General features: G+C 35.9%; 6 protein-coding genes across 12 annotated transcripts in view; 3 read left to right on the top strand and 3 right to left on the bottom strand.

Annotated features, from left to right (window-relative positions):
• LOC129794585 (trace amine-associated receptor 1) overlaps positions 1-22,631 on the bottom strand; it is a 115,371-nt gene that overhangs the window by 77,192 nt on the left and 15,548 nt on the right. For all 3 annotated transcript variants that reach the window (XM_055835371.1, XM_055835372.1, XM_055835374.1), the window contains one exon: positions 17,653-17,742. The gene's annotated coding sequence lies outside the window, so the exon portion shown is untranslated. The remainder of the gene's footprint in view (positions 1-17,652; positions 17,743-22,631) is intronic.
• LOC129794599 (muscle-specific protein 20) lies at positions 698-1,952 on the top strand. Its single transcript, XM_055835390.1, has 3 exons — positions 698-890; positions 1,096-1,428; positions 1,534-1,952. Exons 1-3 carry the CDS (start codon positions 861-863, stop codon positions 1,723-1,725), a joined length of 555 nt encoding a protein of 184 aa, XP_055691365.1. The 5' UTR covers positions 698-860; the 3' UTR covers positions 1,726-1,952.
• Positions 5,053-12,982, top strand: LOC129794584 (muscle LIM protein Mlp84B-like). Of its 4 annotated transcripts, none has more exons than XM_055835365.1 (10): positions 5,053-5,269; positions 6,723-6,861; positions 6,941-7,100; positions 10,187-10,319; positions 10,409-10,590; positions 10,656-10,741; positions 10,811-11,021; positions 11,095-11,415; positions 11,691-11,723; positions 12,032-12,982. In XM_055835365.1, exons 2-10 carry the CDS (start codon positions 6,747-6,749, stop codon positions 12,306-12,308), a joined length of 1,518 nt encoding a protein of 505 aa, XP_055691340.1. In that variant the 5' UTR covers positions 5,053-5,269; positions 6,723-6,746; the 3' UTR covers positions 12,309-12,982. The 4 variants fall into 4 exon arrangements, with proteins under 4 accessions (XP_055691340.1, XP_055691342.1, XP_055691343.1 ...); XM_055835366.1 differs by lacking the exon at positions 5,053-5,269 and adding an exon at positions 5,898-6,161; XM_055835367.1 differs by lacking the exon at positions 11,691-11,723 and having other exon boundaries at positions 5,057-5,269.
• On the bottom strand, positions 12,804-14,055 carry LOC129794594 (ribosomal RNA-processing protein 8). Its single transcript, XM_055835385.1, has 2 exons — positions 13,910-14,055; positions 12,804-13,845 (listed from the first exon to the last, which is right to left on the bottom strand). Exons 1-2 carry the CDS (start codon positions 13,979-13,981, stop codon positions 12,985-12,987), a joined length of 933 nt encoding a protein of 310 aa, XP_055691360.1. The 5' UTR covers positions 13,982-14,055; the 3' UTR covers positions 12,804-12,984.
• Positions 14,454-16,499, top strand: LOC129794586 (beta-1,4-glucuronyltransferase 1). 2 transcript variants are annotated; one of them, XM_055835376.1, is made up of 3 exons: positions 14,454-14,661; positions 14,741-15,711; positions 15,833-16,499. In XM_055835376.1, the coding sequence occupies exons 1-3, from the start codon at positions 14,653-14,655 to the stop codon at positions 16,221-16,223; spliced, it is 1,371 nt and encodes a 456-aa protein (XP_055691351.1). In that variant the 5' UTR covers positions 14,454-14,652; the 3' UTR covers positions 16,224-16,499. The 2 variants fall into 2 exon arrangements, with proteins under 2 accessions (XP_055691351.1, XP_055691350.1); XM_055835375.1 differs by having other exon boundaries at positions 14,464-15,711.
• Positions 18,897-22,249, bottom strand: LOC129794581 (uncharacterized). The gene has a single exon (XM_055835362.1). The coding sequence runs from the start codon at positions 21,837-21,839 to the stop codon at positions 19,683-19,685; it is 2,157 nt and encodes a 718-aa protein (XP_055691337.1). The 5' UTR covers positions 21,840-22,249; the 3' UTR covers positions 18,897-19,682.

Raw genomic sequence — 22,631 nt, 5'->3', positions numbered from 1 at the left:
GGAGAAGAATTTTCTCCTCCAGTATAGCCCCATAAAGGTTTCTTCTTCTGCAAAACAGTAAAATGCGATTAAAAGTTGTGGGTGGGGCTCCGTATGGAGGTGCGAAGAGGGGTGTCTCAAGAGTTGAATTGGCGCTAATTTTAAAATGAAAACTTCACACATTGTTATGTACATATTTCCACGATGATTTTAGCAGTTGGGAATAGAAAAGTCTCTTCATCGTGTGCACACAGAGAAAGTTTTGAGAACAAACTCCATGTACACACAAAGAGAACCCCGCACCATCCTTTATGCTGTGCGTTGCTTACACTTATGTACAAAATGTACTACATAATGCTCCCTGATTATTGGTTTTGTTCTTTATTGATGAAAGGTTCTAAAGGTTCTAAAGCACCTTAAGAATAAAAACTATTCTTTTTTTTTTAAAGTTTTTCAGGTAATAATTAATTAATTTTTAGTTTTTTTGAATTTTCGTTCTGAAATCTTTTTTTGCGACATCAATTCAAATCTCAAGACTTCCTATCTTTAAGATATTGAGGAATTTAGCACACAAACTCCACCCCTAATGTCTATTTACACATTTTGAATCCCACTGTACCATGACAAGGCATCCACAAGGCATCAAAAGTTTTCTATGTATTGTGGGGTATGTAGAAAAAAATACATATTTTCCCGAATATTCGACGTCGCTTGGATTTCTCACGTTTGGAGTCTATAAAAGCATATAGTGACCGATATTTGAGGATCAGTTTGTGTTCTCTATCCAAACGGGGTACAACCTCAAGTGGAGGAGTTTTGAGTGTCTGAGAAAGCTTTTCCATTTTTTTTAAACTAAGAAATAACACGTATATCCACCCACAATGTCTCTCGAACGTCAAGTGCGTGCCAAGGTAAGTTTAGTTTTGTAATTTTCTCATTCACCTGCTCATCTTTCGCAGCACCACACAAGGGGATAAAAGTTGTATAATGCTGTGTGTTTATGTATAGTGCAAGTGCGTGGGAATTAAAATTTCGCGCGCTCGTGTACTTCAAATAAACAAAGTGTTGAGTTTTTTTTTAAAGTAAAAGATCTAATTTGTTGATCTCATTATGTAGATCGCTGGAAAGCGTGATCCGGTGAAGGATAAAGAGGCCCAGGAGTGGATTGAAGCTATCTTGGGTGCCAAATTCCCAGCTGGGAGTTTGTATGAGGATGTTCTCAAGGATGGCACAGTTTTGTGCCGTCTGATGAACAAACTCCAACCCAATGCCGTGCCAAAGATCAACGAATCCGGTGGACAATTCAAAATGATGGAGAACATCAATAATTTCCAGAAAGCCCTCAAAGATTACGGTGTACCTGACCTTGATGTCTTCCAGACTGTTGATCTGTGGGAAAAGAAGGATATCTCCCAAGTCACAAATACCATGTTTGCCCTTGGCCGTGCTGTAAGTATTTAAAGCGAAAAAAAATCGAAGAACTTCACCCAACAATTGAAAGTTTAGAACTAAATTCTAATCATCTTATGAATTTCTCTTTTTTCTATTCCACAGTGCTACAAACACCCCGAATTCACTGGACCCTTCCTTGGACCTAAACCAGCTGATGAGTGCAAACGTGACTTTACAGAGGAACAACTTCGTGCCGGTGAAGGTATTGTTGGTCTCCAGGCTGGTCAAAATAAGGGAGCTACACAAGCTGGTCAGAATGTTGGTGCTTCTCGCAAAATTATTCTTGGAAAGTAATAGAAGAAAAAAAGAGCTTCTCATATATTTTTTCACACAAACACTCTTATTCAGTCATGTTATTATATATTTACAAAAAATCCCCTATGCCATCAAAATGATTTAATAAATAATTTATTTATAAATTAAAAATTTTCTACGAAATGTATATTTGTGTATTAGAATTTTGTTGAGAACGAAAAAAAAGATATATAATATGAAAAAAATCGAAAAATAAGAAAATGTAATCATTGTTTTATTTTGAATTTTCTATTTTTTATGTTTGAGAAATAAATCTCCACGTCTTTTTCACAATTTCAAAAAAAAATTGTGTATATAATTTGTTTCCCTGACACACTTCTAAGGACAGACCTCTGAATTTTCCCTAAGTTCTGCGCAGATTTTCCCGCGAATAGGAATGCTTATGTTGAAAATACATCATTTATGTGAAAAGAAAAAAATATTTTATATTTAAAAAAAAATAAAGCAATAATCTAAGAATAACCACTCATGCGCTAGAAAATTTATAGTGAATTTTCACGAAAATGTATTTCACGCAAAAACTCCTACAAGAACATATTTAGATAAATGCTCTCAAAATAGATCATCGCGCTTGTTTAACAAAAAAATAACCTTTCGCTCTTCTAGAAGGCAAATTTTCAATACTTTTTTGCTATATAGCTTTGTACATAATTATTGTACATACATATTCCCGCATATAGTGATGGAAAGGTGGGTAAACTATGAGGAACATCCCAAGGTGCCTGACTTATTCTCTCTCTCTCCTCCATCTTCAAGGAACGTTTGCAAAACATACATCTATATTACACACACAAAAAATGATATTAAGCAGCAAAGCTAAAAAAAGACTCTGAGGTAATCTCCATTAGATCAACAAATTTTAAAACATCTCTCACTGGCTCTCTCCAAATTCCGCCCCAAAGCACTTTCCGCGTGATATTTTTATACGGCCGTATTCTTGCATTGGATTCTTCTCCTTTTCTTTTCACGATAAATGTATGTATGTTGCCGAGGTGAAAAGTTGAGTGAAGAGTGAGAAACCAAATCAACAAATGAGTGAAAATTTATTATTGCCGAAATAGTAGGTATTACGGATATTTTTGTTTTATTTATTGTGTTATAACGCGGAATTTTCAAAGAAAAACTGGTATAGGGAAAACGTAAATTTTTTCTGCAAAAGCAATGGAATTCTAATTCTCCCAATTTAATTTTATCTTTTTTTTCTCTTATTGTTAGTGGGCAAACAATCATAATAAATATGTATAATAGTAGAATTAATTCAAAATTATCCTTAGATTTTCCCCACAACACTAAAATTCAATCATTATACGAAGCAATTGGTAAACGGTTAAAGAAAATTCCAATATGTATGAATATTATTATGAATGCCAGTGTGAAAATCACGCAGACACGCAGAGAAAATATATAAATATAAGAAAAAAATTAAGAAAATCTATTTGTGGACTTTATTGCTTTTACAGAAAGGAGCGAGTGGTATACCTATACATATAATATGTGTAGAGGTATATAAAGCAACATTTTAGCCATCTCAAAGTTATCTCACACGGCATTATATGTATGTGAAATCATCGCACTATGATTCACCAGTGCCTAAATTATACATATTACACACAAATTATTAATTATATATATTACCCGAGTATTCAATGTGATGTCACACCAGCTATAATTCTCAACTAATTGTCCCACAATTTATTTATAAGACCACATCAACCCGAGAAGATGTTCAACAATTAAATCATAATACACAGAACAAAGTTTTTTACCTTTTAGCCGCTTGATTTCTATGTCTTAAATATTTCTTTTTATTAGAAAAAAAACTATTTTCCTTGGCTTTTACTTTGCTTTTGCAATATGTTGGGTCATACGTGAAACAATTTATTTTCCAGAATTGAATTTCATTTAATTATTTCTTTTAGTTGAAAATATGTAAAGTTAACGTAGAAGAAGCCAAAGAAGAGATTTTGATTGAAAAATATCCACTGAGGCCTTCCTTAGAATAAATCATGTTGGAGAGATCGAATCCTTCAATGTTTCTATGTTACATCCGTACGTGAAAGGGTTATCAGTGACTAAACTTATTTCTCTATTGATTTGATTATACAAAGTTCTTCAAAGTTCTCTATGCGATCACTGTGCTATACCATTAATATAAATTTGTATCTCTTTAAATTGATCTTCAATACTGTAAGTGGGTGCTTTTCTCCTCTTCAGATCAAACTTCAGATCTAAAAGTGTTTCAAACACTTTTGGAATTTAACGATAATTACTCTCTAATTAATTTTGAGATCTAGAAAATTTGAAATGATCATTTGATTTTTTTATTTTTTTTTATGCTGTACTACAGGGTGGTACGTATTTTTGGTATGAAATATTCCAAAATTACGCTCTATCCAAAATTTAATAAAAAAAATATCCATCTCCACCTACAACTAAGGATCTAATAAGGGGTTAAATAGATAGGTGTGTCTTTTTTGCCCCGCAATCACCTAAAATTAATCCACTATTTAACATCTCTTTCAAATAAATAAAATAATTTTAAAAAATCCTCAATTTCCTTTTTAGTACCTAGAAAAAAAAAAGGAAGAAAAAATATAAAATTTGCTTTTTCCCTCCTTTTCCTCCTATTGCCATTTTTGAGTGGAAAATTTTCAACAAACTCTCTCACACGAGAGATTATTTTAAGGAATGTTTCGCTTTGAAGTCTCTCGGTGAAAGCTATGCTGTGGAGGCGAAAGGGGAGTAAAAACAGTGAATATGGTAAAAAGCGAAAAAAGGCATTTTAACGTGAGCCAAAAGCGGGGGGTTTCTGTGTGGGCACACACAGCAAAATGCTTTTGACTCACTGCGTGACCCTAACTTTTCCTCGCGCGCAACATTTACCTATCCCGCTCAACGGAATGCGTTGCTCCACGTGCTGGGGATATGTGTAAGAGCGGGATCGACAAAGTATGTATGTAGTAATAAAGTGGTAAATTTTGAGTGAGATAGATATTGGAGGAAAATGACACAAAATATACAATTCTCTTTAAATCTTTTTATCTCCTCACCCTAACAACAATGTATTACTTTAAAGAAATTTCTCTTTTTTTTTGGGAGAATGCGTGGCTCATACACATCACATAGGTATTATAAAATTTAGCGCAGGAGAGATGAGTGATTTTCCCAATGGGGGGGTACACACTACTTGTTGGTAAGCTTGGCCTTTTCTTTTTGCGAGCAAAAGATGGAAAGGTTGGCACCCCATGTGCGGTAGAAGAGTGCAACCCAATGTTATTTACTCCAATACAGCCAGAGAGGCGATTGAGTTTTCCTGAATCATCACGACAAGAAAATATTAGGCGTGCCGTGTGCACCCCGCTTCATAGACTACCCAGCGCACATCCACCCTCCGAGTCATTCGAATACAGTGATAGTCAGCGTCGACTACACAATCTCTTCATCCGACCTATTCCAAATTCACTGGAGATCGTGTGTTATCATTTTTTTGATTAATTTTACCTTTTTTATCGATATCGACCAGGTAACTAACTACTAGAGAGAAATAAAAAGTCTATTGAGGTACTTGCTGTGCTGTTAAAGTTAAATCAAAGTAGAGAAAAAAATTAAGAAGCAATGTGAAAGAAACCTGCAAAAGGGAAACAAAAAAAATTAAATTGTGCCAAAACGTGAGAGTTTAGAAAAAAAACTTCTTTTGTGAAAATTGAAAGTGAAAATGGGAAAATAAATTACAACAATTACTCCCTCCTTTACCACCAACAAATAACTGTGTTGACTTGCAAGAAGTTGATTCAATTTGTAATTGCAATAGTAATGCAAGAATCCGTGAGAGACTATATCTTCTCAATTGAGAAATCCTTCATACTACCACCCACACATAAAAATTTTTAGCTACAACGTGCTTCTTTTTCTTTGCCTTTGTTACAAGAGAAAAAATAAAACAAAGTTGCTGAAATGTTCATTAATATGTTAGAAAAGAAGAAGAAGGAAAAAAACTCCGGAGCGTGGTAATCGAAGCCATGGTGACCTAATATGGACAGCCTAAAATAGCCTGAATTGCTATGGTCTGGCACAACTCCAAAGAAAATATCCCACGCTTTCAGAAAATTCATTTCGGAGCGACGGCAAGTATGCTCTTGCGGGGGGTTTAAAAGGGAGTTTAAACTTCCCACCAAAAAGCCCCACAATGCAACAAATTTTCTTTCACGGTGTTAATTATGATGCACCAATACGAATTTTACCTACATACAATGCAGTTAATGGGTAGTTTCTTCTAAGTATTATTTTTAGTGTTGCCAAAAGATGCTTGAAAACAAGTGCACAATTATTTGGAACAAATTGTGTAATATATTATTAAATTTTCTTCAACACCTTTCATATTCAGCTGCATCTCTTGCAGCCTAAAATAGACGGAGGTATGTTACCTACTTCAAAGTGACTGCAATAAACGAATTAATAATGATAAGAAGAGAAAATTCTTTGTAAAAAAATATATATAAATATTTTTAAAATTGTTGCAAAAAAAAAACTTTCGGCAACTTCACCAAGAGATTATTCGAGGGAAAAAAGAGAACCTTAACATATCAATCAAAAGAAGCTGTTCGTGATTGAACAAGAACTCTTATCTTCTTCGATAAGAGTTAAAGAAAAAATTAATTAGCCTTTAATAAGACAGCAAGTTTCCTAAAATTAAAAAGAATCTGCAAAAGCGAGTGGGGCAAATAAAATCACACAAGGCTTTACGAAATAACTCAAAATATCATCTTTCCAAGAGCGAGAATAGAGGAACAGAAACAGTTGTAAAATGTTCTATAAAATTCAACAGTTGCTCTATCTCACTGGGAAATATGATATTTTGAGCATCTTCTAAAACCTTGAATGAATCTTATTGCCCCATTCTCACCTAGAGTTTTTGACAAAAAAAATCTAATCAATTTATTTAACACATAAATTCTTTTTTTTTTAAATTATTTTAGATCCTCTTCACGTAAGAAATCAAGATGCCTTTCAAGCCAGTTGAGAACCCAAAGTGCCCAAAATGCGGAAAGTCCGTGTATGCAGCTGAAGAGCGTGTTGCCGGTGGATACAAATTCCACAAGACCTGCTTCAAATGTGGTAGAGTATTCTTTCTATACAAATCTTTAAAATTGATTTTAAAAAAAACCTAACTTTCTATTTAAAAAAAAATTTACAGGAATGTGCAACAAAGCTCTGGACTCAACGAACTGCACAGAACACGAAAAAGAGCTTTTCTGCAAGAACTGCCACGCCCGAAAGTACGGACCTAAGGGATATGGTTTCGGTGGTGGTGCCGGATGTCTCTCAATGGACACTGGATCCCATTTACAAACTGAGTAAGTGCAAATAAATATACACTGAATAAGATCTTCATTTGGATATAATAAAATTTATTTTTTTATGATTCCAATTAACATAATTTATATTAAAGTTTATGCAAAACTGAACGAGGTTATCCCATTTGAGCACTTTTACCATTATAAGACAATTTTTCTTGTGAATGCGTGGGTGAAATTTTTGTATCACGCACGCGTGTGGTTCTAAATATAGTAATGCCCAAAGAGAAATGATCCCCCAAAAAGAAGTATGAGAGAGAGAGGGAGAAAAGTATATATAAGATAAAACATAATCACAAGGATCACAAGCAATATTCCGGTGTTATAAGATATTTTATGACTTGACGAATAAGAGCATTACCTCTATTTTTAAAAAAAGATGGTATGCCATACTATTTAAAATCGCGTTTACTTATACACCCACACTAGTTTTTTTTTCTTCATCTCTCATAAAAAAAGCATTTTGACTCTTTTTTTTTAACTTGACAAATCTCTTTTCATTCGTGAATTTGTGGGGGAAATTTTTATTCGAATAAATCTGCATTCAGATCTACATACATAATTCAAAAAAAAAAAATAACTCGGACTATGTACATAGCGGCAAATATTTTTCTTTTTATACCTACAAACGTAAATTGCAAGATTAGCTCAGAAATAATATTAAAATAAAATTACAAAGCATTTATAACAAAAAATTTAAATGATTAACGAATATTTTATAATAAAAAAAATTACTTGGGGCCTTTCCTTATCCATTATCTATTTTTTACAATTTATTTTTTTTTTAAATCATTCTGTTAATTCACAATTTATTTAAAACATAAAACCATTCTTTTCTTATTAATGAGAAAACCAAATTTTTTTCTACACGTTTTCGGTCTAATTTGTATATTTTTACCTATTTTTTTATTTATTTTATTAATGCTTTCATTTAACACTTTTATAGTATTTTGGCTTTATTACTAATGAATTTATTATTATCAAAACAAGCCTTTTATGTAGAATACTATTTTTTTTGTTTAGAATTTATAGGTATATTTCTTCGTTTTTTTTTTCTTAATTTTTGAATTTTTTGTTTTTGCTGAAAGGCCCCGAAGAAGGAGCAAAAAAATATTCAAAATAGTCCGAAAACGTGTTTTATCTTATACTAAAGACCATTTTTTAATGTACATATAAATATGCAGATTTTTTGAGAAGTTTGTTCTCCATTTTCCACCAAAACAATTTTTTTTTCAAAAAATTCCATTTGAAAAAGTTTTTTTTTTCGTAAGTCTTTCTTAAAAATAAATTAATTTATAAACTAAACCATTTCAGATGGGATTATATTTTGAGAAAAAAAAGTGAAAAACCTTATAAATATTGTTAGAATAAAATAAAATATATATAAATTAATTATTTCAAAAATAAAACATGCATGACACGTTCCCTTTATTTGTTCTGCTGCAGCAACTAAATCTCTCCCAGTACTTATCTCTGGACCATAAAAACCGTCAGTCATGAAGGCGTTTTGTTGCAACCCACGATATCATAATAAAAAAAAAGTTACACATCAAAAACAAAAATCAACGTTGTTAACTCTTTGTCAAAAAAAAAATCAGATTTTTTCAGTAAATAGCAAACAAGCATAATATTATATTAACTTTGTGTTCTTCAGATCATTAATTTTTCTTTGTTAATTTATCCGTTTATTAAGCTGAAGAATTTTATTTTATTTAAAAAAAATGTACAAAACTTTCATATTTTGCAGTTAAAAAAAATTATGCAAAGATCAAAAATAATATGGATGATGGCTTTTTTTGGGGCATTATGTTCCCTTAAATTAAAAAAAAAAAGAAAGAAACGTTTTATAAACAACCAAAAATTGGATTATTAAAAAATATCAAAATCAATGGAAATATTTTTATTTTTTTATAAAAAAAAATGATATAGAATAAAATAATTGTAACGTAATGTTATAATACTTTGAGAAAATAAACACCATCGTAAAAGAAAAAAAAGCAATTTTTTCTCTATTTCATTTGTTTAACTGACAAAGAGGTTTGCGATGAAGTTAAGATGTTGAAAAAATGAAAAAAGAAAGAAAAGAATGACGATAAGATGATAGACTGAGGTGAGAAGTTAAACTATAAAGGTGAATATTAAAAAAAAAATACAGTTTAGCTCGCATGGCTTAAGACACGCAAAGAAAATGTATTATTGTCATTATATTAACTAACTTTAAAAAAATCCTAACATTTTTATTTAATTTATCCTTCTGGAAGCTCTTTCAATTAACCCTCCCCTCCCCAATATGCAGAATATAAACGGGATAAGGAAAGTAAGCCCTCAAAAGTAAATTATTACAATTTTTTTAATAAATTATTTAATTTTTATTTAAAACAATCATCTTATTTTTTTAACCTGCAATTTTTTTTCGTATTTGTAGTATTATGAAAAGTTTTTATTTTTTATTTTTTTACTTTATAAATATATTTTTAATATGATATAATTTATCATTCCTAAAAAGATTAATAAATAAATGTATAAAGACATAGATATTGAGAGGGACTTCTACCTTCTCCCTGAAATGAATGAAATAAAATTCTCTTAATAAATGTTCGTTTAAATTTTATATCTTATTCATTTATCTCTCTTTTTCAAAGAAACAAACTACTTCTTCACACCAAAAACGCTTTGCAGCTTAATTTTTTGAGAATTTCTTCTTTTTTTTTGTTAATTTACGTTCTTAAATGTTTTTGATTTTTGTTCGTTTTTTTACTTGTTCCAACATAGTGACGATGAATCTTAATATATATTTCTTTTCACAGTAAACGAAAGCCATTTATTATGCCTGAAATTCTGATTTTTTCTTATTTACCCAACTGTCTAATAAAAGAATCCATGAATTTTTTTGAAATGGAATCCAATGATTACCATTTCCAACGTTTGTTTACACAAAAATTCCTTCTCAAAATAAGAAAAACTAATCTAAATAGACGTTTGTGTGTGTCTGATAATGTTTAGAGGTGGATTGAGTAAGAATTTTTTGGGTGTTCAATTTCACAACCAATTCAATCTTTATTTTTGGCAATGCGCGCCATAAACAGCGGTGCTCCAATTGAGATACGGAACGGTGCTTGCCTGGAACCCAGGGTCATTGCTAGGGCACCTGAAGGACATGGGTGTCCACGGTGCGGTGGATACGTTTATGCTGCTGAGCAAATGTTGGCACGTGGAAAGGTATATTAATCTCGCTAAATTATTCCATTATTGCATAAAATTTTTTTTTATTCGGAAAAATAAATAATTTCCGCATTATTTTCCTGTAGGCTTGGCACAAAGAATGCTTCAAGTGTGGCAACTGTTCGAAACGTCTTGATTCAGTTAACTGCTGCGAGGGTCCGGACAAAGACATCTACTGTAAAGTATGCTATGCCAAAAAGTTTGGTCCGAAGGGCTATGGCTACGGGCAAGGTGGCGGAGCCCTTCAGAGTGACTCTTTGGCTAATGGGTAAGAGCCTAACATAAAAATTTACCATGAACTCAATTAGACTAAATCCCTTCCATCATTTATAGGGATCTTGGTCCTAAAACAACTGTCATTGATACATCTGTAATCAAGGCATCTCCTGGACAAGGATGTCCTCGCTGTGGAGGAGTCGGTAGGTCTTTAATAATAATTTTATTTTCATTCAAGAAACTAATTTTTTTATCTCTTCTTTTTCATGCAGTTTTTGCTGCTGAACAGGTATTGTCCAAAGGACGTGAATGGCATCGTAAATGCTACAAATGTCGTGATTGTACCAAGACTCTTGACTCCATAATTGCTTGTGATGGTCCCGATCGTGATGTCTACTGTAAGACATGCTATGGTAAAAAATGGGGACCTCACGGCTATGGATTTGCCAGTGGAGCTGGTTTCTTGCAAACAGACGGACTTACGTAAGTACAATAGTCAAGTATAACAAACTATCAACAATACTTATTTTCTGTCATATATAATTACTCCCTTTAGTGAGCTGGAAATCTCCCAAAATCGCCCATACTACAATCCCGATACTACATCTATTAAGGCACCTGCTGGTCAGGGATGCCCCCGATGTGGTGGGATGGTATTTGCGGCGGAACAACAACTGGCCAAGGGTACCATGTGGCACAAGAAGTGTTTCAATTGTGCAGAATGCCATCGCCCACTTGACTCTATGTTAGCTTGCGATGGTCCTGACCGTGAGATTCACTGCAAGGCTTGCTATGGCAAATTATTTGGACCTAAGGGATTCGGCTATGGTCACTCTCCCACTCTTGTGTCTACCAATGGTGAATCCACAATGGCATAGTAAGTATCTAAAGCAGAAGACTTATAAATGAAACTATGGGTGAAATTCTCTAACAGATCCGGCTTAATTCTTCCTATGGTCAGGTTTAATTTTTTTTTAAAACAAACTTTAGTTTTCTTAAGATGGGCCTTACTTTTCCATTGCGCTTGACTTAATAAAACATTAAGTCGAGGATAAAAAAAACTTATGCCGGACTTTGAAGTGAATTTCATCCTATATTCAGCTATAAGAATATTTGGGAATCATGTTTTTCCATTCTTGTTGCAACATATAGCACTATGGACGGAAGCTTAATCATTTCTGAATGGTAATCTAATTTAAAAAAAAAACATGCATCTCCTACATTATTTGAAAATACTTTTGAAAAGTTAAAAAGACTATTAACTTTTTTTTACCTAGTTGTTGTTTTTTTTAAACGTTTTTAGGACAATTTTGTTGATTTTATTTTTTCACCAAACCTTTCTAAACTAGTCGAAAGTAGAATTTGTGGTTCGTAAATCCTAAATTCCCCTATGTATGTATCTAGGTACCTAGTATTTATATCATTGGAACTTCTAAAACAAACCATATTGCACAAACAAAAAGAATATTAAAATAAACAATTAAATTTTTCAGTCCTGATGCGAGACCAGTGACAGGCCCTAAAGCTGGTAAAGATGGTGGTTGCCGAAGATGTGGCTTTGCTGTTTATGCGGCCGAACAGATGATTAGCAAAAACAAAGTATGGCATAGGAGATGTTTTTCATGCAATGACTGCCGCAAATCTCTCGATTCTACAAATCTCAATGACGGACCCGATGGTGAAATCTACTGTCGAGGCTGCTACACCCGTAATTTCGGCATTAAAGGTGTAGGATACGGTCTCGGTGCTGGAGCCCTAACCATGACATAAGATCCCCATTCACTACAACCATGTGCTTCATTAGAATATACATAAATCATTTAAAAAAATATTAGAAATTATAAAAAAGAAAGATCTTTTTGTGCCTACACATACCTACAGCTAAAAAAATTTTGTCACTTGCAAGCATCCAAAAATGAATATGCTTAATGAAAATCCTATATTTATTTAATATTAAGTGTTGCAAGTAACGATGTAGGTATCAAAAAATACCTATGTAGATTCCATGTGGGAATCTATTTTACTAACTCATTTATATGTAATTTTATCAACATCCTTCATGATTTTTTTTCTTCCTCATCACTTCTAGACGCTCACAAATCGAAAAAAATTCAGCTGATCTATCACTTTTAAGTGAAAAAAAAATGTTTAAAAAAATATAAAAATTTTCGATCGAATATTAGGATAGAGCATTTTATTAATACGTATCAGTAAAACACTATCCAAAATCCCCTTTAACCCTTGAATGTGAATGAAAAAATGTAATTGGATTCTTTTTCTATTATTATATTTATTTCTTTATATACTATTCATATTTTATTCTTCATTGTATAATTTGCAAAACAAAAAGTTGTATCCACCAATTTGTTATAAAAAAAAATTCATAGGGAATTATTTAATAAAGCAATGATTACATTTTAAAAAATAAATCTATAAAATCAAAATTTTATCTCTTCTTATACAGGCAGGGTTTGAGGCTGAAGTTCTCGCATTTGTTGTCCTTCCCGGTATTGCTGATTTTCTTGAAAGTCATAAAGAAGAAATAATTCTTCCGAAGATCCTTGTCCAGCAATTTAAAACCACATTTCTCCACATTCTTCACGAATTCCTTAACACTGACAAATCTGGATTGAACTTCGGCAATTTTAACAAGTCCTCCCATTTTTAGAACTCGATTGGCCTCCAGGAGAAAGTCCTTTAGATTTGTACCCATCAAGGATAGACAGTAAACTACAACGTTGAGGGAATTCTTCTTTAGAGGAGTATTGGCCATATCGCAAGCTATAACATCTTGATTTGCAGCAACGAGATCCAAAGAATATACCTTGTGGGGAACAGATTGTGCCAATCTTGCATCTCCACACCCAAAATCACCAACAACGTAATCTTTAGGCATTTTCCGGATGGATTTTATGATCACATCGAGGGGATTTAGTGGCCACTGCGATACTTGCTGTCTGTAGCCTTCGTGGTAAACTTTGAATGCTGTGGCATCCTCATCGAAGATTTTTGCAGCATCCTTTCCCTCATTTGTGTACAGTTGCTCATTAATAAAACGAAATCTTGATCCTTTGAGACTACCAATTAGCTTATCCCGAAGACTCTCCATTTCAACTTTCTTCCCTGATTTCTTTGCATCAAAAGGTTCTTCGTCAGCTTTTTGTATTCTTACGAATTTTCCGGGATTCCCAGAATTAGTGGATGCTGCATTATCTTCTGAATCACCTTTAGTTGCGAAGCTATGCCTTTTCGGTTTTTTCTTCTTCGAAATCTTCCCTGTTTTCGTCCCTTTTGCAGAAGAATCAACCTGAGTGAAATTATCAAACTTTTGATTGAAATTTCTTTGCGAAAATATCAAAATACAAACTTACCTTTTTGAAATTATACTTCTTGGAGGTATTAGATGCACAATCCCATTCAGGGCACTCAAATAACTTGGACATATTGGTGGAAATTTTTAATAAAATAAATCGTATATTTTTGTGTTTACATTTCCCTCACACGATCTAAATGTGTGGTTATGGCTATAGTTCAAAACACATTGTCGATAAGTCGATAAATTTAACGTTCAAACGCGCGAAATTTAAATACCAGAGTTTTCCATTGTTTTTCACACATTTTCTGCAATTTCCCATTAAAAGGAATATTGAAAATTTAACTTTAATTTTGAAGACAACAAATTAATTTTAAAAAGGAAAAAGGACGGGAATAAAGAAAAAGTAATATAGAGATTGAAGGAGATTTATTGATCCTAAATAACTAATAACTAATTTTTATAATAATTTTTCTATCGTCTGCAGAAGTTTTAAAGCATTTACAATTAAATTATCCTTTCATTGTAGACTTCCATAACTGCTCAAGAGCTGTCGCTGAAAATCCTTGCAATTTTCACAACACCACATTGCGCGCATGTCCAATAAAATCCTCCCAACTCTCCTAAAATCTTGTGACACTCCTGAACAAGAGGGTGTGCTGGTATTTAAATTGGAAAAACTTTGTGAAAATTTAAGCTAAAGCCGTTGTTTGTTGTAGAATTTAATGTAAAGAGAAAGAGGAAAAAATCTACCCCAAAGAGCAATTCGCGACAGTCGTGGAAGAAGAAACCTTATCATCCATGAGTCAGGTAAGTGGAAAAAAAGTCAAAGGAAAACTGTGTGGAATAAACAATGACTATGTCCTTAAAAATACGTTTTTTATTGCAGTCATGCCGCCTCTGGAATTTAAGTATTGCAAGTGTCCTGGCACTAACGCTCTCCAATGTCCTTCTTACGGTACGTCTACTCCATTCCACGGATTGCCCTTTCATCACCCTTGATGACTCTTCGGTGGCACCAGTTATAGCAAGGGCACCACCCCTCACACCCCCAACATGTCTTGAATACATCATCTTGGATAATTCTTCAAATAGGACAGACAGGCCGGTGTTCACGGGGCTAGATCTCCAGCTTGGACGATGGGATTCAAAGAGACTTTATAAGATTTTTGAATTTGCCGTATTGGGAGAGAAGTTTGCTGAACTTTCTGAGCAATACCGTGTCTGCTTGGCCACACAGAGCTCAATCGATAGACTGGGACCATTGGTGCAGGTGGCACAACACTGGACAGGTCCCATATCTGTGGCTGTTTTTGCAGCTGGTGACGATGAATTGTATCTCCTGCAGATTTATCTATCCTTCCTGCGAAAATGCTATCCCAACATCAGGGATCGTGTGTCCTTCCACCTTACGTATCCACGCGACAAACCACCACGACACATGAAGCAATCCAACGTTATTGATCTCATGCCGTATGACTGTGCCAAACCAGAGGCCACCCTCGTGGAACTCATCCAAATGCGTACACATGACACGACAAAGTGGCGCACCAAAAATGTTTATCCGCAAAATCATCTGCGAAATGTTGCACGTAAAACGTGCCAAAGTGACAATGTCTTTCTCACGGACATCGACATTATACCCAGTGTGAACATGACTGAGTACCTAGATAAGTTTCTTAGACACACAAAGTGCCCAAATAATATGTGCGCCTACGTTATACCTACATATGAGTTAGATAATCGTGCTAGATTTCCGCGTGACAAACCCGATCTCATTCGCCTAGCCAGGAAGGGTCTAGCACGACCCTTTCATCACAAAGTTTTCATCTATAACCAGTACGCTACGAATTTCACAAGGTGAATATTACCAATAATAGAAAGTAGGAACTATAAACTGTTGAAATGTCTTTTCGCTAATTATTTCAACAATTTTAACCCAAAGTTTTTTTTTAAAGTGTATTTTTTTTTAAATTAATAGGTGGCAAGCAGATCTCGATAATCTCGATGAAACTCATGTCAGCTACAACGTGACAAACTTTGAATTTCTCTATGAACCTTTCTACGTGGCATCTGACCAAGTACCACAGCATGATGAACGCTTCTTGGGCTATGGTTTCACGCGGAATACACAAGTGTATGAAATGTTTGTGGCGGGCTATCAATTTCAGGTGCTCTCACCCATCTTCACGTGCCATTGGGGTTTACAGAACAAGAAAAGTCGACCAGCATGGCGTGAGCGACAAAATAATATCAATAGAAAGCAATTTGAGGTGTTCAAAAGGGAGGTTTTTGCGCGCTACCACAAAGATCCCCTTAAGATGCTTCTGCCAAAGAAAGCACTTTCGCGTCAAGTCCCAATTGGTGGTTGAGGCATCACGCCAACATGCTCATAAATACACCATTCCATGCCAAAAAAAAAAAAACAAATCCTTTCATCACCTTATATATTTTTCAAGAATTTTTCCTATTTTTTTTTAAATTCTAATACTCTCTATTATTTTGTAAAAAATTTCATGAGAAGAAAATAATTGATTTTGTGGGAGAGGGATAAAAATTTACGAAAATATGTGTATATATTATTGAGATAAAAAAAAAATTATAAAGCATAAAATAAAATTGCTCAACGATTTATCATGAAAATGCCATCACAGTCTATTCTATAATTCAAAGCTCTGCCATTGCCCGATATTTACTCAGTGTGGTCATTTATTCCTCTCTAAATTAGATTCAAATACACGTTCCGTGGTTGGACTTAATATAAACTTTTTTTTTACCCTCCTATAGCCACACAATGTTTACCCACTCGTCCCAGGTAGGTATACACAAGTATATATACAAATTACAGATTATTTTCTCCCTCATTTTCAACAACATTCCCCCACCCCCTCCGCCAACGTCAATCAATATTAATACAATATATTATTGTTTGGTGATTTTGTCAGGAAGTATATGTAGGTATGTGCCCACCGAAAATGGGCGGAATGTTTTACACACAATGTGTCAACATGAACATTACACTTTCGTCCGCATATGACCCTATCCCGTACAATATGTACATAATACCGGGAGGATCATGATGTTCCCTAAAAGTTTCTGCTCACACAACTCCCACCCACCTCCCATATACTCGTGAAAAGCCACACCATATATAGGTATACAAAAGCGAAACTTATTCAAATAAAGGCGAGAGTGATGGACGAATCTCTGGGATCCAATTAGTCGTACAATTTATTTATTCACTAATTTCTTCCGTCTGCTGTATTTGCATTATACTTATATGTACACAAGCTGTGTTGTGCATGCTTATACGAAGCCGCTATATTACCCAAATTTCACGACAAGTGTTTTTGTAATTTATGTATACAATACATACTCAACACAAAGAGATAGAAGTAACATCTACTAAAAGAACTTTCACAAAATAAAATGCAAAAGCTCGCAAGTAAAAGAATGATGGTTGTGAAAAATGTTGCACATAAAGCAGAACGTGATAGAAATGTATCAAATAAGCATTTCAATATTAAGAAAAATGAATGAATTTTACTACGTGAGCATTTTGCCCATTCATTTCCATACGTATTATTATATATATTATATATTATATTATATATATATATATATATATATATATATATATATATATATATATTGAAAAGCTCTTTAGAGAACTTTTTGATATCTCTTCGTTATTGATAAATTGTGTAAATTTTATTATTTTTTCATGAAGATTTCTTTATTATCCTCAGAAGTTAATCAATGGCATAAAATGACATAATGGTAATTTTTTGGAGTACTCACCCCCAGCCGTTGCCGGGAGCTATGCTCTCACATTGTTGATTTGAAGTCTCCCTTCGTTGGTGAGAGTGCTACCACCGGATGGCAGAGAAACTGAAAGATGAATCGTAATAGTATATTAGTTTATTGAAGAAACAAGTCAGGATGCTCTTGCTTTTGGGACTCCATTCACTCTTCACATGCCAATGATGACAGTTTTTGAATTATCAGGGGCATTATCAACTGATTTTTTTTTGTTTTCCAACATTACGTGAAAGACATCAATGTTAAATTCATATTAAAATTAAATAAAAATTTTAACTCACTAATTAATTTAACAACATCTCAGGCATTTTAGAATCTTTATAGTCATTTCGTGCTTTTTGCCTAAAGTATCCGAAACTTCTTCTTGTATACAGATAACTTAAAGATAAATTCATCATTTTTGGCTTCATGGTGTGTCTTCCTATTGAGACATAATCGTATAATTGGAAGCCATAAATAATTTCGACGGAACCCTTTTTGGAATGGCCACCCCCCGCGGGGTTTCGCCGGAAAATCATCGTGAGAATCCTGCGTAGGGATATACGCGGGAGGGAAAATGTTTGTATACATACAGAAAACACCGTGTTAGATCCGGGGATTGTACGGGGGTGGGTGGGTGTGTGTAGTGAAAAAAATCCGAAGCAATATAGGTAGGGATGGGGTGTGGTATTTGGGGTGAATCGCTTCGCTATATGGTAAGTTCCTTTTATCCAGAGGGTAGTTGCGCGGAGGGGGGTTCTCGAATACAAAAAAAAATGATTGAGGCAAAGAGGAAGTGCGAGTGTATCGCCTCTGTGTAGTGTTCGTTAGCCGAAGAAAACGAATACCCGAGAGAATTAAAATCGGTAGCGCATGAGCGGAATTCACGGTGAATGGCACCCAAAGGGTGGTTTGAATTATTTTCATTTTCTCCCCTCTTTCCGTCGACAATGAATGCTCCTAACATACCTACTTCTTTTTTTTCCATCACACAGAGATCTTCAATGTGTTTTACGGATCTAAAAGAAGGAGCATTTTTTCCATCTTAAACACATTTATAAGGATTTTTGTGAATAAATAAAATTTTGAGGAATTTGTGATTGAAAAAGAAAAAGTTTGGAAGGGGAGGTTGAAGCTTTCATTGTGTAAATGTTTTAGTGACCAAATAAATGTATGTGTGTGTGTATGTGTGTTTGTCAGGATACATGTGGATGCTTTTTAGGGGTGTTAAGGTAAATGTGTAATGTCCACTCACCTGTAATGAGTGTGTGGAGTGTATGTTGAATCTATGTTGTGTGACTGTTGTGTGCGCTGTGTTGTCACCTGTAATGAGTGTGTGGAGTGTATGTTGAATCTATGTTGTGTGACTGTTGTGTGCGCTGTGTTGTCACCTGTAATGAGTGTGTGGAGTGTATGTTGAATCTATGTTGTGTGACTGTTGTGTGCGCTGTGTTGTCACCTGTAATGAGTGTGTGGAGTGTATGTTGAATCTATGTTGTGTGACTGTTGTGTGCGCTGTGTTGTCACCTGTAATGAGTGTGTGGAGTGTATGTTGAATCTATGTTGTGTGACTGTTGTGTGCGCTGTGTTGTCACCTGTAATGAGTGTGTGGAGTGTATGTTGAATCTATGTTGTGTGACTGTTGTGTGCGCTGTGTTGTCACCTGTAATGAGTGTGTGGAGTGTATGTTGAATCTATGTTGTGTGACTGTTGTGTGCGCTGTGTTGTCACCTGTAATGAGTGTGTGGAGTGTATGTTGTGTCCGGGTTGAAGGACAATAAAATTTTTGAACTTCTTCGTCCTTCTAAATTCACTGGATTGGAGGAAAACTTGGAATTTTCACTTTGTTTTTGTGTTGGCACGTTTGTCTTCCTTGTGTGGTTTTTTCCGGAAGTGACTCTGACAGTTTTGGCATGTTTTTGTTTTTGTTTCGTCTTCTTCTTCTTCTTTTAATTGCTGTGTGGAATTTATTTTGTGACGCATGTTTGTCAAATTTTGTGTGCAAAGTGCGTTAACATGCTGGGGGGGCCCTATGCTGAGGGCGATAGTCCCTCAACCATCATGACTGATGATGGGGAGTTATCTTCCTGCCAACGAGCTCCCAGAGATTGTGCATCTTTCTGGTTCCATCTTGCGCTGCTGATTGCTTGATAGTTTGCGTCACCACGCACAATGCTGATGTCTCCAAATGCTAACAATCTGTGCCTTGCGCTTCTCAGCTTGAACGAGAGAGCGCCATGTGACTTCCAGTTGGTGTTGACTATCGTCCTTGTCTTGTATTCTGCAGGTGGGTTCCTAATAACTTGGTGATGTGAAATGTTTAGATTGGATCTGACCCTTGGGGTCACTTTCCCGTGGAGACGTGGAGAAATCTCATCTTTCAGGTCTTGTGATTGACGTCTGGGGTTTACTAGATGGCGCTGGTTTTGACTGGGAGACTGACGAGGTACCGTTGGAGAACCTGCATATAGAACCTCCCGTGGTGTTGAAACAGTGGCAGCCATGCATACAGTTTGTTGAGCTGGCATTTGATTCCGATGGGCTCCTGAAATTACCCATCCAAATTGGGTTTCCTTCATGATCGGAAGTCCGGTGCCCAAACGGATTATATTGTGGGTTAATATATCATTGTAGAATTCATTTCCTATTAGTAAGTCAATCCCCTGTGGCACATGCCATGCGGGATCGGCCAGGATCAGTTCGTCTGGGATTGGAATGTCTTGGGTGTTAACCTCCCAATTAGGAAGCTTCTGTTGTAGGATGGATGGGACAATCTGACACATCAGTGTGAGGCTAACTTCCTGATTGGTTCGCGGCTTCACCACACATTTCATTTCATATTTTGATTGGGTTGTTCCTGCGCCTGCACTACCGATCACCGTGTCTGAGCCTGAGAAGGGCAGCTTCAGTCTTTGTGCAAAGGATTGCGACAAAAGGTTTGCCTGTGCACCCGAGTCCAGTAATGCTCTACACTGAACCAGGTTCCCATGTTTATCGAGGATTCTGACTACAACCGTTTCCAGGAAGACTCTTCTGGCCGACTTAGAGGAGGTGGACGAACCAACGAGCACCGCTGATTGCTCCACATTCTCATGCGTTTGAGATCCCTGGGATTGTGTGTCGTCATCTTCGGCGACTTGATCAACTGTGGCTACGGCTGCGGTGTTCAATGTTGGTTGAGGAGTAGCGAGCGCAAATGCGTCATGAAGAAGCGTACTATGAGGTCCTGCACACTTCCTGCATGCGAAAAATGTACATTCCTTGGTCTGATGAGTATCTGTGAGACATTTGCGGCAGAGTTTATTGCTGCGAATCAATTCTAGGCGGTCGTTGGGAGCCATTGTTGTAAATATGGGACATCTAAAAATCTTGTGGTCTGTTTGGTTGCATGCATGACATCGAGCGGTGGAATTGGCGGATGTGGATGCCATGACTGTGCTGTTGGACCCCCTGGTGCCAAATGGTACTGTTGAACTCGGTCTAGTTGGAGCTGAGGTTCCCTTGGACACTATTGGGTGACATCGTTCAATGGATTTCATGCGGTTTTTTAAGAATTGCATGAATTCTGGAATGGTAGGAGAGTTGCTGGTTATCTCGCGAGACCATAAGACTTTCGTCTCCTGATCAAGTTTGTTAAGCAACAAATAGATGACCCATGGATCTCTGCTAGACACGCTCATGGCATCCAGTGAGTTCAGCACTGAATTTGCTGTGGTATAAAGTTCCATGAAGCTTGCCGGGGTTGGATTGGTAACCGTTGCCATCTTGCAGAACTTCTGGACATGGTGGTGAACAACGGCAGCCTGGTCTTCATAGTGTGACAAAAGCACGTTCCAAGCAACGGCATAATTGTCTGCTGACACCGCCAAATCCTCAATCAGTCGCTTGGCAGTTCCCTTCACCGACATCATAAGGTATTGCATTTTTTGGACGTGACTTAGTCTACTGTCTCTGTCTACCATGGTGGTGAACATGTCCTTGAAATGCTGCCATGCAGTATATTCACCAGAAAACTCAGGAAGGGAAAGGGTTGGTAGTCTTGGGAGTGCGTGGTTATGATTTTGAGTTCCACTAAGAAGTGCCTCTCCAATTTTGTCCAGGAGTCTTGTGTTCCTCATTTCCGCTCCCGCTTGAAACTCAACGAGACGATTGAGCACTTCTCCCAGCGAAATAAGGTTCGGTTGCATGGTTTGAGGTATTGGGGTATGTAGTCGGGAGGGTCCCGCATGGGGCTCCCAAGGAACATTGTCCGAAGTGGAAAAGAGGGGTTTATTCGTAAGGGATTCAGGAATAGAATGAAATGCTGAGGGCCCTTGTTGTGGTTCATGGATAGTCACCGGTGGACCCTCCTGTTTAGCTTCATCTTCCTCCGGGTCTTCGCATTGACTCAATAATTGCAACAGCTGAGATGTAAGTCGCTCTATTCTAGCCTGCAAAAGAGCGTGCTCTTCTGCTTCATTTTCCTTAGCTGTCTTGCTTGCAACTAACGACTCATGCACCACCTGCAACTGTACTTCAATGTCTTTAAGCTTGGTAAGATTCCCCTGTACATCCACCTCTGTGACCACCTGTTGCTCAGTAGTGACCCTTTCCACATATGCTTGACTGTTGTGTGCGCTGTGTTGTCACCTGTAATGAGTGTGTGGAGTGTATGTTGAATCTATGTTGTGTGACTGTTGTGTGCGCTGTGTTGTCACCTGTAATGAGTGTGTGGAGTGTATGTTGAATCTATGTTGTGTGACTGTTGTGTGCGCTGTGTTGTCACCTGTAATGAGTGTGTGGAGTGTATGTTGAATCTATGTTGTGTGACTGTTGTGTGCGCTGTGTTGTCACCTGTAATGAGTGTGTGGAGTGTATGTTGAATCTATGTTGTGTGACTGTTGTGTGCGCTGTGTTGTCACCTGTAATGAGTGTGTGGAGTGTATGTTGAATCTATGTTGTGTGACTGTTGTGTGCGCTGTGTTGTCACCTGTAATGAG

Source organism: Lutzomyia longipalpis, chromosome 4 (genome assembly GCF_024334085.1).
Source record: "Lutzomyia longipalpis isolate SR_M1_2022 chromosome 4, ASM2433408v1".
NCBI lineage: Eukaryota > Metazoa > Arthropoda > Insecta > Diptera > Psychodidae > Lutzomyia > Lutzomyia longipalpis.
The sequence above is the reverse complement of the archived record's forward strand: the minus strand, read 5'-3'. Positions and strand labels throughout refer to the sequence as shown.

Bases quoted from the DNA above. Each gene is read 5' to 3' on its own strand.
- LOC129794594 (XM_055835385.1), bottom strand. From the start codon at position 13,981: ATGTCCAAGTTATTTGAGTGCCCTGAATGGGATTGTGCATCTAATACC. The intron at 13,846-13,909 runs GTAAGTTTGTAT...AATTTCACTCAG, and splicing joins AGAAGTATAATTTCAAAAAG to GTTGATTCTTCTGCAAAAGG.
- LOC129794581 (XM_055835362.1), bottom strand. From the start codon at position 21,839: ATGCAACCGAACCTTATTTCGCTGGGAGAAGTGCTCAATCGTCTCGTT.
- LOC129794586 (XM_055835375.1), top strand. From the start codon at position 14,705: ATGACTATGTCCTTAAAAATACGTTTTTTATTGCAGTCATGCCGCCTC. The intron at 15,712-15,832 runs GTGAATATTACC...TTAAATTAATAG, and splicing joins TACGCTACGAATTTCACAAG to GTGGCAAGCAGATCTCGATA.
- LOC129794584 (XM_055835365.1), top strand. From the start codon at position 6,747: ATGCCTTTCAAGCCAGTTGAGAACCCAAAGTGCCCAAAATGCGGAAAG. The intron at 10,320-10,408 runs GTATATTAATCT...ATTTTCCTGTAG, and splicing joins AAATGTTGGCACGTGGAAAG to GCTTGGCACAAAGAATGCTT. The intron at 10,742-10,810 runs GTAGGTCTTTAA...TTTTTCATGCAG, and splicing joins TCCTCGCTGTGGAGGAGTCG to TTTTTGCTGCTGAACAGGTA.
- LOC129794599 (XM_055835390.1), top strand. From the start codon at position 861: ATGTCTCTCGAACGTCAAGTGCGTGCCAAG. The intron at 891-1,095 runs GTAAGTTTAGTT...CTCATTATGTAG, and splicing joins AACGTCAAGTGCGTGCCAAG to ATCGCTGGAAAGCGTGATCC. The intron at 1,429-1,533 runs GTAAGTATTTAA...TCTATTCCACAG, and splicing joins TGTTTGCCCTTGGCCGTGCT to TGCTACAAACACCCCGAATT.